The sequence below is a fragment of the Carassius auratus genome, chromosome 34 (assembly GCF_003368295.1).
Source record: "Carassius auratus strain Wakin chromosome 34, ASM336829v1, whole genome shotgun sequence".
NCBI classification, from domain to species: domain Eukaryota; kingdom Metazoa; phylum Chordata; class Actinopteri; order Cypriniformes; family Cyprinidae; genus Carassius; species Carassius auratus.
This window is the reverse complement of record NC_039276.1, coordinates 26,842,989-26,862,461: the sequence shown is the minus strand read 5'-3', so window position 1 is coordinate 26,862,461 and position 19,473 is coordinate 26,842,989. Positions and strand designations below refer to the sequence as shown.

The 19,473-nt window shown below is 37.1% G+C and overlaps 3 protein-coding genes across 5 annotated transcripts in view; 2 read left to right on the top strand and 1 right to left on the bottom strand.

Moving 5' to 3' along the window:
- Positions 1 to 177: 177 nt before the first annotated feature.
- Positions 178 to 2,638, top strand: LOC113053655 (ashwin-like). The gene is made up of 4 exons (XM_026218833.1): positions 178 to 331; positions 487 to 593; positions 1,375 to 1,717; positions 1,841 to 2,638. The coding sequence occupies exons 1-4, from the start codon at positions 197 to 199 to the stop codon at positions 1,892 to 1,894; spliced, it is 639 nt and encodes a 212-aa protein (XP_026074618.1). The 5' UTR covers positions 178 to 196; the 3' UTR covers positions 1,895 to 2,638.
- Positions 2,515 to 10,317, bottom strand: LOC113053654 (four and a half LIM domains protein 2). 2 transcript variants are annotated; one of them, XM_026218832.1, is made up of 6 exons: positions 8,121 to 8,411; positions 6,402 to 6,578; positions 6,081 to 6,255; positions 4,279 to 4,448; positions 3,889 to 4,075; positions 2,515 to 2,906 (listed from the first exon to the last, which is right to left on the bottom strand). In XM_026218832.1, the coding sequence occupies exons 2-6, from the start codon at positions 6,570 to 6,572 to the stop codon at positions 2,755 to 2,757; spliced, it is 855 nt and encodes a 284-aa protein (XP_026074617.1). In that variant the 5' UTR covers positions 6,573 to 6,578; positions 8,121 to 8,411; the 3' UTR covers positions 2,515 to 2,754. The 2 variants fall into 2 exon arrangements, with proteins under 2 accessions (XP_026074617.1, XP_026074616.1); XM_026218831.1 differs by lacking the exon at positions 8,121 to 8,411 and adding an exon at positions 10,163 to 10,317 and having other exon boundaries at positions 2,516 to 2,906.
- A 7,801-nt stretch (positions 10,318 to 18,118) lies between these two features.
- Positions 18,119 to 19,473, top strand: part of LOC113053653 (cytoplasmic protein NCK2) — a 49,755-nt gene continuing 48,400 nt past the window's right edge. Inside the window, exon 1 of one of the 2 annotated variants that reach the window (XM_026218830.1) lies at positions 18,119 to 18,348. The gene's annotated coding sequence lies outside the window, so the exon portion shown is untranslated. The remainder of the gene's footprint in view (positions 18,349 to 19,473) is intronic. The other variant, XM_026218829.1, reaches the window with a different exon arrangement.

Genomic DNA, 19,473 nt, shown 5'->3' with positions numbered 1-19,473 from the left:
TAAATATGAAACTGTGCAGGTTTGCCATATGAGTAAAAGTCTTTTATTCTGATTTATTTTATTCTGACTCAATCTTAGACGATTCTGTTTCATTCTGTCCTAACACAATTTTACTGGAGGTGGCAGTAATGGTCACGTGCTGCTATACGCCTCTCACAAAAGCCCTTCTTGCTGCGCTCTCCGGATCCGGAAGTCGATGAGAAACATGGCTTCCCACAGGACAGCCAGAGCGAAACCCTCCACATCAAATGCTGGAGATATTTCCAAAATCGACCTTCTGCTTCATCCAGAACTTCTTTCTCACGAGTTTATTCATCTTGTGTTACGCGAGGTGAGATTAGGAGCCGCACGACACCTGTGGGGTTATTATAGGCTAATTTACAAAGCAGAACGTGCTTGTTTCTGTAAGTAATCCTGATGTCTGAGGAATTAGGAAATAAACTAACTGAACAGCAGAAACCGCATATATGCCGTGTTGTGTTTCAGAGGAAGATAGCAGTGGGTGACGTAGAGGAGCGCGAGCGGCTCACAGATCTGTACCTGCGGCATGTGCTCCCTCTCCCGCAGAGGATGCGTCCGAGCTCCGCCAGCAGGTGGTGCTCTCTCGCTCTATCATCAAACACTGCTGCAGTGCTGGAAGAAACATTCTCTCAGTTATTCAGTTGAATCTAACTTGATTGACTCCCATCCATCGTGTTTTTTTTAGAAAAAAAAAATACTATTTTTATTCAGGACGGATGAACAAAAGTTTTACAAAGACAAAATTTTATTTTTTAAAAAGCAGTTCTTTTGAACTCTCTGTTCAATAAAGAACCGTGAAAATTTGTATAATTGTTTCCACAACACAACTGTTTCTAACAGGTTTTTTCTTTTTCTTTTTTTTATAGTTGCTGCTAAAAAAATCAGCTTTGCCATCACAGGAATAAATGCTATTTTTACAGAGGACTTTCAAAAACATGTTTAAAAAAAAAAAAAAGTACCCACCCAAACTTTTGAACACTAGTTTATGCAAGTACATACTATATGTGCTATACATGCTAGCACACAAATGTGCAATGGTCATTATTCTGAAATATTTAACTCCACACAGCTTTGTAATAACAATATGCTTTCTTTTTGCTAAAGTTTTGAAATGTTGCTTGTTTGATGAAAAAAAAAAAATGGTTTGCATGTTGCTTAACAGAACTTGATGCACAGCTCAGAATATGCAGAATGAAAAAAAAAATATTCGAGAAGTAATTGTGAGTAATAATATAATATTTAAATTTTTTATGGCTATTACACACACACACATATATATATGTTATATGTTATGCGCATGAATGAAAATGTCCAAAGGTGTTTCTCTTATACTGTAACTCTGTTTGGTTTCAGTTCAAGCAGAGATAGTGGCAGGAAGAGGCCGTTGATTGTGTTTGACGGCAGCTCTACAAACACTGGCAGTGTTAGGATGAAGAAACCTGATCCTTCACCAGCTCCAGTCACCACAGACCGACCAAAGCCCCCAGTTTCCAGCATCAATCTCACAAACTCCATATATAAGCTCTCCGGGACCTCTACAAACTCTTCCTCAAACAAGACCCCAGTGTCATCACCAGGGGCCGGTCCCAAGAGCCCCTGTAATCACTCCAAAACTGCCAACTCCTCAGCACATTCAAACAACACCACGTCGAAACTAAAGCGCACGTCCCCCAGCGATGGAGAACCCCACACTAGTGTGAGTATCGAACTAACACCATGGAACGTGCTTCTTTGATTTAACAGCTGTTGTGTGGTGTAGATAAGAGAGAATCGTTTAGGTTATTAATTGTTGTTGTTGTTGTTGTTTTTGTGGCTGTAGGACATTAAGTCACCTGAAACAAAGAAAAAGATTCAACATATCCCATGGCCATAATCTGAGAAGTCATCTAGGATGGACGGTAAACGCCACTGATGTCGTCCGCTGGGTCTCTGAGGCAAAGAGAGACTCGTGATGAGACATGAATTTGAAAAACGGGTTCTCCTCACTCATCTTTACTCACCAGCGTCTGGGAAAATGACTCTGGTTAATTCCACACTCGGCAACGCATCGGCTTTTGGCTTGATGTGTGATGAAGGAACTGAGACATTCCTAGCAGTTGTATGTTAGACTGATCAGTTTTTCCCTTTTTTAGCAATATGTTTATAGAAATATATTTTTTTGCAATGAAAAAACTTTCTGTTGTGAGTGAATCATGTTGGCGATTCTAAGAGGAGATGGATGGAAAGTGGACCTGTCTGTGTCAGATGTCCGCTGTGTTTTACTGACATAGGAGCATTCAGAGTAACTACTGAGTGGCATTTTGAAGAAATCTCTTATTTTGCCAATAAAATGTTTCCATTTATCAGTATTTTAAATTAGATAGGCATGTCCAAGTGCTTTGGGCGATATCAGGTCAATTCCTTGCCAAAAAAAAAAAGACCAAAATACATTTTGCAAGTTAGAGTTATGCAACATATCAGAGAGATGATTAGACATTTAAAAAAGATAATAAAGGTAATTATCCTCACATTTACAGCTTAATCTTTAGAATCAATTCTCTTCTTCTGTCTCCAAGTTAAAGCAAGCTGAAATGTCTCTCCTGAAATAAAGAAAATCTGCTTCTTGCTGTTCATACACTGTTATAATCTCTGCTTTATCAATGCTTACTGTTTCCACGGAGTACCTAAATGTATTCATTGCTCACACTGTTTCATGCTTTGTCATGCACGCTTGTATTTTTTCCTTGCACGCTTTCACATGTCTTTTCCACACTCGGGACACAGGATGTGGTCTCTCTCCGTGAGGAACCCTCTGCCCACCAGAGACACGGAGCACTTGTTGCAGTTGAAACAGTCGTTGTGCCACTGGCGCTCCTCAAAGGAGATGTACTTGCTTCCTCCGAGTCCTGTGTGACAAACAAGCTCTGAGTGCCAGAAACGTTTTGAAACGGGGTTAAGCAAAATTCAGAATTTGAGTGCCTTTCAGTTTTTGGAATTTGAAGGTCATGGGATGTTGAAAGAGGAAGTTCTGGTGAGGAGTTTCGCAACTTCGGGGGAACATTCTAGTCCATTTAATGAAAATGTATTTATTAAATATAATGAGACAATGTAAAGTGACTTTAAAAGTACTAATAGTGTACATAACAATATATAAATAATTTAGACAAAATTTTAATTCGTCATTAAATATTACATTTTATAAATCTCTTTAAATTTCATTACATTTCAATTCAACATCCTTAAATTTAAATTCAAATTATAATTCTGCATCCTGTTTGCTACATCAGTGTTATTTTATTATTACTTATTTATATGATTTTAGTATATATGAATATTTTTCATTTTAATGTGTTTGTTTTAGAAACTTTAGTATAGTGCTTTTTCATTTGTATGTTTTTAAATAGTCTTATTTAGCTTTTTTTCAGTTTTAGTTTTAGTTCAGCTCAAACTGATTTTATTTCAGTAAGTCGCCAAGGTAGCTCCTGTAGCTCAACTGGTAGAGCACTGCGCTAGCAAGCAACCAAGTGCAAAGTTGTGGGTTCGATTCCCCGGGAATACATGATATGTAAAAGTTGATAGCCTGAATGCACTGTAAGTCGCTTTGGATAAAAGCGTCTGCTAAATGCATAAATTGATATAAGTGTATATTTTTAATCTAATATTTATATTTCAGATGTATTTCAGTAAACAAATAATTATAGTAGTTTTAATGTTAGTTAACAATAACAACACTGTGCCACACCATTTTATATTCAAGGAATTTAAAAGTCATTCACAATTTGGCACACAACCCTGATGTCAAACAACCGTACATGAAGAGTTGTACCATAACTGAGCTATTTTCTGTATAGAAGTTATTTCTATTTCTATTTGTTAGTTTGTACTCACCGCTGATGGGGGTGGTGCAGGAAGCACATTTCTTGGCATACAAGTTGCAGAAGCAGTTAAGGCAGTAGGCAAAGTCATCACGAGAGGTGAAGCGCTGGCCAGAGAGCTGCTGCTTACAGCCGGTGCACAGGAAACAGTCCTTGTGCCACGGCTGCTCATGGTACGTCACACCGCCAGTGGTGATGGGCTACACAGACAAGGAAGGACTATCAAATTAACAGATTTCTTCACTCTTTACACATAGAATTACTGGGTTTTTCAGTAATGCACAGAGCACTATATCACAGTTGACTGGAGTCTTAACAAGTTGAATGTACTTGCAGCCTGTATGTTTAATTCCTGTCGTCTAGCTTGCTGTAGGTTGTAGGTTACTTCAACTGTGCACTCTACCTTCTTGCAGTGAACACACTGCATGGCGAACTGCTTTTCGTAGCAGGGCACGCAATAGTTCTGGTTGTCTTTGGGGATGAAGCTCTTGGTGCCGATCGGCTGCTGGCAGCGCTGGCAAGTAAAGCAGGTCTCATGCCAGCTGTTTCCTTTATGCTCCATTTTCCTGGAGCCTGAGGGAAAGAGGAGAGCCATCTTATTCAAAATACAAGTGAAAGTGACATTGGGGGTTCGGTGCCTTGCTCAAATACTGTACACCTCAGTTGTGGTATCGCCAGCCCGAGACTTGAACCCACAACCTTAGGGTCAAACTCTCTGACCAATAGGGCACGACTTCCCCAAGCAACAGTCTGCTTATGAAGTGAAGCATGTTATAATGATACCGAGATCCATGACATTATAAAATTGTAATGGCGTTATACTGGATAACCTGATATTTACAAATCCCTCATAATTATATCCAGTTCTAATATTTAGCTCGGGTATTTTGTGAAGTACACTACCATTCAAATGTTGGGGGTAAGTACTGTTTTATAATGTTTTTGAAAAAGAAAAAAAAAGTCACTTAATGCTCACCAAGGATGCATTTATTAAATCAGAAACATAGTAAAACAGTAAAGAGTTCAGTTCAGTGAAACAGAATGTCTTCAGAGTCACTTCAGAGTCAAAGAAATAATTCTATAATGATGAATCGATGCATTTCTTCTTATTATTTCTTTCTAATCTTTGATTGCTAGAACGTTTAAAAGAACAGAATTTATTTGAAAGAGATTTATTTGAATTCTTTTCATAATAAAAAACTCTATTGAATTCGTACTTCAATAAAAGTATTATTTATTAATTACTTCCAGTTTTTGAATTGTAGTGAATAGACAAATACAATTTTAAGATTCTGCTAACTCTTTATTTTAAGGTGTCTTTGTTACCCAGGTTACATGTACTTACTATTATAATAACAATTAATTATGCATAATTACATGCAAGTAACCCTAAGCCAAACCCAAATCCTAACCATATAGTAAATATACGTAGTTAATTAACATTATATGCATAATAACACTGTAACAAGGAAACCTTAAAATGAAGTGCAACCCAAATTCTATATAATGAATCATTACAGCATAATATATTGGTCGTATATCAGTTACAGATGATGGATAGTTGTTATCAGGTTTACAGTACTCTCCATCTGAACTGTAATGCAGCAGGAAAGTTTAGCTGTTAAGAAGACAAAGTGTTATTCTTTTTTAACACAAACTGCCAGCAGTGGTGTAAACAGAGATTGTTTTGAAGAGTCTGGCTCATATCTTTTAAGTCCATGTGCTCCGGATTTGAAATATTGTACGTTTAACTCCGTGAGTGCTGGAACATTCCACGGGACTGTGAGCTCAAACCGAATCACATTCATCAACACATATAATAAAACTAACCTTGGTTCCATCTGTTCATTGTTATGATTGTTATTGATCATATAACATGATGAGTTTATAAGAGTGTGTCATTTTTACATGGTCATGAGGACCTGTCTTGGAAGATTTATTGATTAATATTTAACCTATTGCTTTGACGTCACGACAGGCCTGTAATATACAGTATCTGTCTAATGACAGTTATTCTTTCTTCACAAGATCTGGGCAAAGAATGACTCTGTGTGAAAGGAAGCAGTTTTTTTTCAATTTAATGGAAAGAATGTGTCACTGAATGAAGGATTATGTTTTTATTGGAGTGCATGAGTAGATATAAAAGTACACACACATGTACTGATATTTAGGGAATGGTTCCTCCCACAGGGAAGGATCTCTTACCAGGCATGATGGTCTTCTTGCACTCATGGCATTTGGAGGAGTACTCATTAGAATAGCACTCGGTGCACAGCAGCTGCTCGTCTTTGGTGGAGAAAGGCTTGTCCACCAGTGAGCGCTTGCACTGGAAGCAGTGGAAACAGTCCTCGTGCCAGTGACGGTCCTTGTAGGACAGATCCTAAAGCAGCAAAAGACATACTTTGATGACAATAGGACCACCTAAAGTCTGCTTGATGACCATCTGATGCACTTTCCAGATCTGCAAGCTTTAATCCGATTGGCCGGTTTTATGGAACTGCATATTTAAGTGAAGAGTGATGTTACCCTGCTGTTGCAGCCGATGGCTTTCTTGCACTCCTCGCAGGTGTTGGAGTACAGGCTCTCGTAGCACTTCACACAGTAAGGGTTTTCCTCACGAAGAACATACTTCTGCCCAAACAGAGACTCCTTGCAGTAGTGGCAGTCATAACGCTCGGTCATCTTTACTTCTGCCATTCAGTCCTGTGGTGGAGAGGATGAGTGTGAGGGGATACGTGAAAATGCTAGAATCTCTGAGAAGATGATTGCAATCTTTCTTTATTTGGCTCAAATCATAATTAATCGTGTTGTGAGATATTCAGATTTATATTCAGATTTATATTTAAAAAAAAAAAATTAATACCACTGTGTTGTAACCTGTAAACGAACTGAACATTTGTACATTTTTAATACATTTATATAGAAATACATATTCCTCACTATTGTTAGGTCACTTATGCAATGATCGTAAAACTATGTCCAGATGTTCTTGCTTCCACTGAAGCTCAAGATGCTCTGCTCAAATCATCCTGAAGAACATGAGCATCAGGTTGTACTTGTGGAATTCATGCATCATTAAAGCAGTGTTCTTTTATTTTTATTGATATGCTATTTTAGTTTTTATTAATATTTTGAATTAGATTTATTTATATTTTTTCTGTTTTTATTTTCATTTAAAAATTTGTCATTTTTATATACATATTTTTTTAAGTATCTTTAGTTTGAATTAAGACTCACATTTAGTGTTTTTTTTTGGGGTTTTTTTGTAAATTATTTTAGGCAACTTCATCTTAAATTAAACAAAAATGAGAAATATGGCCTGTAATAAAATATGTCTTAATATATATATATATATATATATATATATATATATATATATATATATATACATAATTTTTCTTTTATTATTATTATTTTAATTTTTTTCAAAAAAAAAAATATTTTAACTTCTAATGTTTTAGTTTTGGTTAATTACAATAAATACATTTTCCCATCCATCATCTTATTCCAATTTATTATGATAATAATCCAATTGAGAAAATTCTATGCAATTTTACTAGTGATCTCAGAGTTTGCCCCTTTTTATACACTTTGCAACATTTTTACATTAAACTCTTCCTTAGCTTTTACAGACTTAATATATATGATAATGGTTTTACAAAAATTCAGAGAGAAAGAAATAAAGAAATAAAGAAAGAAAGAAAAAAAGATTTTCAGAAAGTTATCACTGGGACAGTACATATTAGTACCTAAAATGAACATATTAGCATCTAAGAGGTACAAAAGAGTACCTTTTGAGAAGGTACTGCCCCAGTGACAGTGTTTTTTTCTGAGAGTGTATACAGTAAGGAGATACAGGAGATATGAAGCATCAGTCCTTCTGAGTGCTGCAGGGAGCACACTGCGTTCCAGAGAGTAGTAGATCATGGTAAGCAGCCTGTCATCTCACCTCCAGCTGTCAGCCATTATACTGTGTATCAGCATGTGTTACTGTGCATATGTAAATGTGCCTCTTCTGGCATGGATGCAATTACCTAGAAACATCACTTTTGTCTGAGAATATTCCATCTTTCCTGTAATAGGCCACATTATTCTATTGTTAGAACTTTGGTCTGATTTTAAAACGGATCTGAAAGCAAATCATTCAAAGAAGCGTCGGTGTCCAGTGTGTATCGTTTGTGAGTTTCATTGAAAGCGAGATCGTGATTTCTTCTAAATGATTCTAGATACGGCTCATCTACTCACTGGTCTGTCTGAGTCCTTGACGTGTGTATTGTTCCCATGAGCCGGGTGATGCTGTGTGCTGCCGTCTCAAGCGTCCCCAGTGTCCCGCACACGCTCTCTCCCTGCTCCTGTTGTGAGTGTGTCTGACTGAGCCCTCGTCCAGTCCGGGCTTCACTTCTACACCCAATCCCCCTCCACCGTTTTACCATAAAAGGCAGCAGATGGAAACCAGGAGAAGCGGCTCTCTCGCTTAAAATCCTTCTAAGAAAATTCTTTGACTTGCACAGTCAGTCCTTCGCTCCCCCCTCTTCTGCTTCCTGTTTGTCTTGCCCTTTTCTGCTGTCTCACTTCTTCAGGCTTTCTCCCTTTCTCCATCCAACTGGCAAGACATCTCAATTCTTCCCATTAGTTTCCTTCTACGTCTTTCCACGCTATCAAAATAGCACACGGCAGGTTATTCGGACCATATACTCTTGTGGGGAAAGGTTGTCCATGGGTCTAAGCACAGCCCTGACCATGACTGGTCAAGAGATTTATTTTTGTATAATTAGTCTGTTGAATATTGTGTGACTAAATACTAATACTAAATACTTTTTTTTTTTTTTTTTTTTTTTTTTGTCCAAATATTGAAATGCTTTACAAATCACTCTTCTCTGTGATTTCTGTAAACCAGTGGTTTTCCAAAACTATAAGAACCTGCGTGAACTGGTTCTTCAGTACAGTTTGCCTTATTTCAATGTTTTGACGTATTTTAAATCATTTAAAGTCATCTTGAGCCCCTTTTGGTTGAGAACCACTTCTGTAAGCCTCCAAACCCAGAGCTGTTTTTGGAAATGTATAGTACTTACAACTTTGCATTATATACATATCGGACACTGCTGTGCTAAAGTAAGCAAAAGAAAACAATAATTGGACAGAAAGTGTGTTTCACTCATAAAATATCTAATGATACTTGGCTTTACTTGCACAGTTCATTCTTCTGTTTCCTCTTATGTTGTCAAAGGAAATCTTATTATTCTAATCTTATTTGTTTTTATTGCCCTGTTTAAAACAGTCTCCTCTTCAATCCAGTAAATACTCTCTCTCCATGATTGCCTGAAATTACCCTGTAAAATCTGACAAGACTACATTAATTCATCCAAGTTTGGTGGTAGCTGCAATAACTCCTGCATGTCAGTCGAACCATTCTTGACAGTTTGTAAAACCTTATACTCTTTTGTGTTTGAAATCGTGTCGCCAGCACACTTGATCTTCTCTAACACCATCTCTCTTGGGCATGATTTGGTATTTCCCTAATCTCTCTTTTTATGATCCTCAGCTGTGTCTGGAGACATTTGCGGGTGTCACCACACAAACATATCACACAATGCTAATAGGACGTATAGCAGAGGACGGGAAGATAAACAGAAAGCTTTTAGATGACACTAAAAAGAGAATCCAGACAGGTGGATGGAAGACTAACCCTCCTGAGATTCAGAGCTTGTGTTCGCGCCCCACACACAACCTTCACACCCCCATTCCTGCTCCACACGAGTCTGACCACCCATCCTGATAAATGTTTTAAGAGAGATTTATAACTGATAGTCCTTGTGGTGTCACAGACGATGTCTATTGGTACATTACATTTTTTTTAAAGTGACAGTAAAGATATTTATAATGTTGCAAAAGATTTCCAACACTGTTCATTTGAACTTTCTATTCATTGAAGAATCTTGGAAAAGATAGTATCATGTTTCCTCAAAAATACCACGCAGCACAACTGTTTCCACCATTGATAATAATACAAATATTTGTTTTTCTTAACCAATGAATAATCATATTCTGCAGGATAATGTGACACTGAAGAAATTACTATTGGATATGATTTATTTGATAGCTACATGCAACCGTGCAGAACGACAGAAGAACATGAATAAAGAGTAAGCAGCAGACGAGCTCAAATTTGAGCGATCCTAGCAGATAACACAGGTTTAGTGCTGGAATGTATAGTTGTATCATTGCTCACGAGTGTGATCTGGTGTTAGTAATCCACCTGTATAGACACGAGCGCCTGTGCTTCTTACCTCAGGAGAAGAGCTGTCTGTCTGTCTGTGTGTGTGTGAAGAGTCTGGCCAGACTGAGCGTGGAGGCTCGCGGCTGGAGCAGTGTGCTCTCCTGATTCAATTACTCCACCTATGGGGGTGACTAATTGCAGCGGCAGGGTTTGGGCAGGCCTTTTCTATCAAGATGAGCTATAAATACAATAGAGGGACTCAGAAAGCACCAGCACACAAGATAAAGCCCCTGTGCATAAGTACACACACACACACACACACACAGAGAGAGAGAGACACACACACACACACACACACATTCCCTCTCACCTCTTCAGTCCAGTGTCCTTTTAAGGCCTCATTTAGTTTAGTGATATATATATATATACAGAGAGAGAGAGAGAGAGAGAGAGAGAGAGATCTTTGTCTTGTTTTCAAACAAAAAAAATCTATTCCTGAAACATGCTTTGAAAAGAGAAATTGCTGATGATATTAAGACTTATTTTCAGAGAATAAATCTTGAATTTAATGTATTTTTCTTAGTCCACTGTCATTTTTTTTTTCTTGTTTAGCTTAAAAAGAAAAGAAAAAATATGTTTCGTGAGGATGTGGTTTATAACTTATAATGTAAAAATTCTTCAAAATCTTCATCTCCTTCATTTTGATATTAATAACCCTTGTCTTTATCATCTGCATCTTCTTCCCTGGCTTCATGTCTGCTCCTCAAGCGTTTGTGAGAGAAGCGAGCCAGAGCAAACAAACAACTCGGGGAATGTTTACAGACCTCCTCTCTTGTAGCAGGCATTTTTCGCAATCGTTACTGAGACCGTTTTCATCTGACAAAACACATTCTTGTGAGACTTCAGTTGCCTTTAGTTATGATTCTTTCATTCAGATTAAAAGAAGTCTGATTTGATTTATCCACATGGTTAAAGCCCATTTACAGACGTTATTTTACACACAATATGCTTCCAAATGGTCTCTCATGCAAGCAATTTGTGATACTACCATTTAAACTAATTTGTACACTAATGTTTTTTGCTTACAATGAAGCACAAGATGCTCTCTGGGACATTCCCAAATCATATTAGGACATAATGGATCATGAGGCTTCAGCGCACGTGACATTAAACAGAAGGGATATGAGAAATGCTGAAATCCATGTCAATTTTTCATTCAATGTATATTTTCAGTGTAAGGTTGTCAGTGTTTCAAGAAACCTCTCTCTCTCTGTGTCTCCTCTTATTTAATTATTACTATATACTTCGCCCCTAGATCTTCCTCTCTGTCCCTCTCCACTTCTCTGTCGCTTTAGAGGATAGTGTTGAGGATATTTTCCATGCGTCCTGATAACAGACCCTCTGTTTGGTCTCTGGGAATATTGTGGAGCTATTTTCTGCACCTTTCCACCTCTCACTCTTCACCTCTCTCTTTTTCCAACCACACAACACCACCCCTTTATCTTTCTTTCTCAGTTATGGCGTGATCCTGATCCATGCAACTTTGGACCCCTGCCAGATCTGCTGCTGTACACAATTTCCGACGTCTATACGACTGTTTTACCAAACCCTTTCTGTTGTGTTGATGCACCATAGCTGTGATATTGAACACTGATAAAAGCAGTCGGGGATTCCCTCTGTTGTAGACAGAAGGTGATTATGGATGATATTCAACAGGATGCAGGTGTGGAGTTTGGGAAGTCATCTCAGATGGACGAGTGACGGCAAACAGCAAACACATCTGTCATCTTCAAGCTTAAGCTATTAACCAGCCGTCCAGCTTGTGTTTCATGTGCAGTCTGGATATATCCCAAGTACTATGTTTCTTGACACACTTAAGTACAACTTTAAGTGTGTTTTGTAATGATGTCAAAATAATGTTTTACTTTAAAGTACATTTTAAATTTGTGTGTGTGTGTGTGCGTGTGTGTGTGTGCGCATGTGTGTGTGTGTGTGTGAGTGTGTGTGTGTGTGTGTGTGTGCGTGTGTGTGTGTGTGTGTGTGTGTGTGTGTGTGTGTGTGTGTGTGTGTGTGTGTGTGTGTGTGCTTTAAAGAATGCCGGCGTGCTGACTTCATTATCATTTTAAGTTTTGTTATTCAATGTTAAATTTGAAACGTTAAAACATTTATTGGTATCATGTTATGAGCAGACTTGATAGAAAAATTCCAAATTCACATGAAGTGAATCTTATTTGGCATTCTGGAGCGTAGCAAATCAGCCAAAATGAGAGAAATAGTTTTAAGGAAGGGTGCCATCTGAGGAGAGACTCCGTAAGGTAACCAGATCACACTCAACTGTTTGGAAGAGCAGGAAATCTAAGTCAGATGTTTGTCCTGAATACGGCCCTTCACTGAGATGTCTCATCTAATTTATTTTCCCTTTACCCTTTCGTTTTCTTCCCAGCATGCTTAAATCTCCTTCAAAGAAAAAGGAGTATTTTACCCACAAATCATGTTTTATCCTGAAGAAACAATGGGACAGAAGCACTACCACCTTGTTCTTGTAGTTGTGCAGATCTGAGACTTTAAAAAAATAGTCTTGTCCTGGAAAAATCACCTTTTATTTGAGATGGCTAGAAAGACCCTGAGAAAGTAAAATGTGCATGTAAACACTTTTTACTGTGTTCAATCCACAAAGAGTGTGTCTGTACCAAGTACAGATGGCTTATAGGAAAACCATACTGGATTGTTGTTTCTATTCCTAATCATCTCCACCAAAGACTTTCCGACCTCATCCATAAATCTAGAATACCCGAGCCACTGAATCAAGAGGTCATGCTGTAATAACTTTCCATTAGACAAACCCCTTCTACATTTCAGTCCTAACAAACACATTTTCATATACACCTCCTCTGCATAACAAGAGATCAATAACTGAGTCTCCTTCAGACCGGGCAACACTCATCTCCCAATCTTGCCTCCAGCTCTGATGAGTCTATTTATAGCATCTCATTCCAGGACAGGGTTAAGAGAGGCTTACCAGCCTGAAGGTAACATTACAAAAGACTGCTCCTCTCCTCAGTGTGCCAGCACAAACCAACTTAAGAGAGCAAAATCGAGCAAGTTAGACGGCTACACATACTCCGAGTTTAGCTTGAAGCTGTTGCTCACTGGAATTTCAAACACAGTAGTCTTGTATTGAAGCATATCCTTTGTCAATCAAAATGCAAGCATAATATAAGCAAGGCTGTGTTGTGTAGATGTTGACAGGCCTACTTTAATGACTTGAAGCAACATAAAAGTTACGAAAAGGTGCAATGATGCTATTTTGTTTCTTCATTGGACATAGAGGCAAAACGGTCAAATCTAGAGTCTCTTGGCTATGCATTGTGTCGAGGCCTCTAAAGCCCTGTGGGTATTTGCTGAAAGCTTGTGCTGCCTGGTATCCTAGCAGAGATGGCTATTTTAGGGAGTGGGCTATAGGAGAAGCTGCTTTCACTCCTGGCTCTCCGTAGCCCACATCACCCATGGAAACATCCAGGATGTTTTTGTGTCAAATGAGCAATGACCCAGAGATTATTTTAAGATTTAGCCATAAAAGTAAGACATAAACTAGTAAAAAATGGCCAGTTAGCATGATGTCTTAGAAGGCTTCATATTTATGCAATGGACAGAACTGCAGTTCACTAAGTTGTGAAACAGAGCTGTCTTCTTTCCTTGTCTCACCGGAGAGATTTGATCTTCTTTATTAATAGTGCAGGGGTTAGTCTGTCTGTCTAGTGTTTATCCAGCAAATCTAGTAGTGATGAGGTGGAGGCAGCTGGGACTGAGCACTTAAACACAAAGGCACTTGGACCACAGACACGGATCCCTCACAATCCTGCACTGATCAGTGACTGAGAACGGCAGAAGGGTCCTGTCCAGCTCACCCTCCAGCTCTGGACAGCATTCAGAACGCCTGACTTTGTAGAACAAGAATGCATATGATTGTTTTTAATTTGTGCTGATGCAATGATTTTTCAAGTTGTTTACTCTTACTAATGACACCACAGAGATGACTGTGAATATCATTTTTAAGAAGCCGTCAAAATACTCAGAATGCTGATAAAACATTAATGGTGCCTGATTATTATTATTTTTATTATTATTTAATTAGAGTTCCTGTATATATATAAAATTTAATATTGAATTTTAATTTTAATTTTAATGATGACTAAAAAAATATTTAAGAAGCTGTTTTTCACAAATTACTTTATTTACAATGCTGATAAAACACTGATTTTAGTATTGGCACTTGATTATTATTATTGTTATAATAATAATAATAATTATTATTATTATTATTATTATTATTATTATTATTATTATTATTATTATTATTATTATTATTATTATTATTATTATTAATAATAATAATCAATTAAAAACTCATAATTAAATCTCATTTCCATAATTCTTCATTAGAGACTCAGCATACCAGTTTACATTTTTGGAGTTACTCTGAAATAAGCTCTAATTTTGGAGACGTATTTTTGCAGACATAATTACCCTTCATCATTGTCATCATCTTGACATCCATCATATCATCAGAAGCAGCGGCGGCACAAATATCATCATCATAATTACTGTTCCACAATATGAAGCCCCTCTCTCTAAACACAACCCACAGGGAGTATCTAAAGCACCTAGATTCTCTGCATACTTAGACAAACCTCAAAGCAATAATGAAAATCTTTTTATTTTCATTATATATTATGTGACACACACACACAAAAAAAGACTTTCAATAACAAACATAAAATTAATGCATTGTGTGTGTTTACCTGAATAGAAGCTTCACAGTAAACGTATGTTTGGACCATAAGGTGCTACACTTTAAGGTTTAGATTGACTGCATGATCTCATATTTCAGTCTCACAGAAGTTAGATGATAACTGATGGGGATTACCATATTTTTCTAGATCTGCTCTCGCTATTTTAATTACTTTATTCAATGGATACTGAATATGAACACCTTTTTTCCATTTCACAGAAATGAGGGGCAGACATGAAATGTTTTATTTACAATAAAAAATAAATTTAAAAAAGTGCAGAAATATTATAAAGGCTATTTCAGAAAATTGTTCCGCATAAATTAAGCATAAAGCTCTATTATCATAATACTAAAAGCATGCTATTTTGGAAGCCTCTCACGTCCATTCAATTTAATCCAGCATTAATTCATTTTAATCTTATAGCTGAATGTTTTATATTACTTCACTTTTAAGTTACAAAAATACTGTTTTTAAACGGGGTTTTTTTAAACAAAAAAAAAAGCAACAGGTGGATCACAGCAGCAGAGAAATCCCGTCCGTTGTCTGGTAGGTTATGCATGTGGTGTCTTAAGAAATATGTCACACCATTTAGCGTATAATTAAGGTATTCAAAGGGGTATATTTATTTCGTTATTTTTAAATGAAGAATAGACCAAATGACGCCCAAATGAAGAAAATGGGCTCAGGTCTATCAGGAAAAAGAAACTTTGGGATCAATCAGAGTTTTCGACAAAACTTATATCTTATAATTATTAGAATTTGCCAGTCAGTGACTTTACTGTTCAAGTGTTTTTTGATGGGATGGACATGGAAAGTACATTTTATATATATATTAATCAATAATTTTTTAGACCGTTCTCCTACTCCAGAATTAGAAACATTTGCCATTTTGGAATTAAAGTTTTGGTCTTTAATTCTTCATCATTATGTTATAAAATACATAAGTTGGTAATATGGCTTTGTCCAAACTGGTCTTTATCAATGATAACAGTCCATGGCTATTTCTTTCTTCTTTTTTCTTTTTTTTTTTCAGTCCAGTCTTTTTTATGACACTACAGCACAGTTTATCCAAATCCCACAAAACAATATGCACAGACACACAAGATAAAGTATCTATAAGTTATGCATAGCAAATCAAATGAGCCACATATTTGCCCCTCCGAAGCACAAATGAGTAAATAAGATGAAACGTTGCAAATCAGTGTCTGTGGTCAGAACTCAAAGCTCCCTCTGTTGGTGCAAATGCACGCTGTAATACTATTATCAATCACTTGAGGGCGCTAAAGCGTCATGAAAAACCGCCTATGGTTTGTCAATAGATATTATTACATCGATACTTTTCAAAAAGTTGTATCGTATTATTTTCTTACTCATTTAAGCAAATGAAAGATGTATTCATCAACAGCCTGATATCAGATTTAGTCTTATTCTCCCAGTTAATGTTGACTGGGCTCCAATCTCTCCTCCAATATTTTCCTCAATTTCCATAATCCTCTGCTGCCAGCAGCTATAATCAATGCACTCCGAGTCCGTGTGACTAATAATAACTGTTTTATTAATAACCTTTGTTATTATGTTCTTGAACATACTTTTTGCACCTTTCACACATGCGCTCTAAATACCTTTATGGATGCAAATATCGCTCCTGTGTTTACATCAACATGAGAAATAGCCGGGTCCAAATCACACATACTATAAATATGTATAAAAAGGATAATTGATGGCAGAAATTGTTACTGTATTCAGATCTGAGCTCATGCAGGCACAATGAATCATGCAAGTCATGACTGTGTGGTATGACGGGGCCTTTGTTTTCTTGTTTCTTAGCAGTTTATCTGAAAGTCTCAAGGAGTTATTATATCCATCTTGCCATCAGTGTTCTAAGGCTCAGCCATGTTTGCTGAAACAGCATATAGTATAGTGACCTGTTTATGCAGGCTAGTTTAATAAATGTGACGTGCAAGGCTGTTGTAGCTGTGCTCTGCTGATGAAGCAGGGTAATATTCATAGAGCCTGCTGAATACTGCACACTATGCACTGTTTACTGCATGCACTATTTATTTATTTTTTAAATAGTAAGTGAAACAGTAGATATTATGGAACAATAGTTGTTTCCAACAGGCATTGCCACATGGCTTCAAATGACTTGTAAAACTTTATGTAATAGTTTGCATTAATTGACCTTTTAGTGTAATAATTATTTCTGATTCATTAATCAGGTCTTGTTGAGTCAATTTTTTTGCCATAGACTACTGTCTAAATCAAGAATCTGAAATATTGTGAAATAGCATGTGAAATCATAATGTGCCAGGCACAAATCCATGATTGGAACGTGCAATTATCCGTGTTTTCAGTCTGTTTAGAGGATCACAATGTACTAGTGTAGTTACATATAATTACAATGTATAGATAATTATTCAGATGAAAGCACTCTTGGTCATTGCATTGCAGGCACTTATTGAGCCAATAAACTATTGTTCTCAAGCCTGAGAGAAACCTCCTTCAGAATCCAATAAATATGTGTGGGCACCCATTTCCTGAAACCATACAGATCTCATCTGTGAATCAGACTTACTCATTCTTTGGTGTGACAGTGACGGGATGACACTTCACTACAGTGTAGACTAGAGTTCCCGTCAGGTTTTGGCAGAGCAGACGCGATAGTTCCAGAATAAAAATGTTCAGTGCAATGATAGATTACTGAAAACATTTACAGCTTTCACTAAAAATACATACTATTACTCAAGTATCGTTTAATAAAAATATTTGTTATTAATTAAAAACATTAAATTCAATTAAAACTTTAAGTAAATAGGCTACTTTTTTATCAAAATCATACAATTAAAAAAAAATCGAATTATCTAATTCACAATCATAAAACATGCAGCAGTGTTATATTTTTGTAAAATATTTTGCATTATATATTTGGGTAATAGTTTATTTTTGTAGTGAAGATAACGTAAGTCATGACACCACATGATCTAAACCTTCAACTGTATTATTCATATTTTTTTTTTTATTTAACTATAAAATACAAACATTAAGCATGCATCTTACACTTTTAGTTAAAATGCACTGTAATTTATTAGACGAGTGCACGAATTAGTTTCTAAACTTCACCATACTTTATTATTAGTATATTATACACTATTAAAAGTAAAAGTGTTTTAATATTTGAGCAGCCTCACGATCAACACCATTATCGCGCGCGCCTCCCTCCTCGCTCGCGCCCTCGCGCCGCTCCATCGCAGCGGTGACGTCACGCGTGCATTGACTCGCGCTGGCCGAGAGCGAGAGGTTGAACAGACCGAGGGTTAGAGAGAGCAGTAGCCCGGGCCCACGGACAAAAACTCACCGAAAAGGATTTACATTCGCTACGTGTCGTCCAGCAAACACCCAAGTCTGCAAAGAGAGAGTGTTTTTCTGCTTTCCTAAAGCCCGGTCTGTCAGGAGTTACAGCAAGGTAAGAAGAACAACAGAGTAAAATGTCAACTAGAGTAAAAAAAAAGCCTTGCTTAAAGTTGCCTTGGTGTGCTTTCCAGGCAAAAATTGTGATCACTGTCGCGTCTATATGAATTTCGCTTCTGTATCGAAAGGATCTGTGTATATGGTGCAATTCAAAAAGAGAAATAAACCGGGGCACTTTGAGTGATTGTCTCTCTCGCGCTCGGCTTTTGTCTTCAGCAGCTCTGACGCCACAATAGAGATCACAGCCGCCTCCTGAAGTTGCTGGATTTTACACATATTCGTGTAACAGTGAGGAACATTGGTTGATCCATATAGTTTAAAATCCGCTCTTGGTTTGTTTTTGTTTTAAGGCATCTTATTGTAGAAAGAATGGCTGCTGGGAATGTCCATTGTCATTCACTACATGTTTGTGTGCAAGCGCCGTGCATTCAATCCGCACTGTACAACCACTGCTTTCCATCATATATAGCCTATCTAGTGCCTTGAGGATTCATTATATGTGCGTTGCTTATATATAAATGCTATTCACTGTGGTGAGAGCGTTATGAGTGAACGAGCACGGCTAGATGTGCACTTTACTTCACTGGAAGTGAATGAAACCTGACTCTCATGTTGTGTTTTAAAGGATCAAACATACTTCCATTGACTTTTTTTAATCTTATGAGACCTGCAAACAAAATGTAAACTTACTGACAGGCTTCACACATCCTCAATGAAAAGAAATGGACAGTATTTCTGTTTTGGGTCTCGGAAATTCCTGGTTGAGGTAAATTGGTTTACAGTATAACAATGCAGTCTTGTTAGTTCTATTGCATTTCTAATGCTTGTTTTTTACTGGACTCAGAAGAATGTGGAATTAAAGTTCAATAATGTCTGACTTTGGGTTACATATGAGGATCCTTAGTTATAGGAAAGTACGCACAGGCAGTCTCATCAGAACGTGAAGATATTAAAATGATGACACTGCTAAATACAGTAAAAGATCTTTTCCAGAGAAAGGTTTAGTGCATTTAATACATTAAATGTCTGTATTAAGTCTGATTGCTGGAGTTATTTTAAAACGGTTCTTTCGCGCCCAAAATAAACAGTGGCACATCTTATGATTTACAGTTGTTGTGTT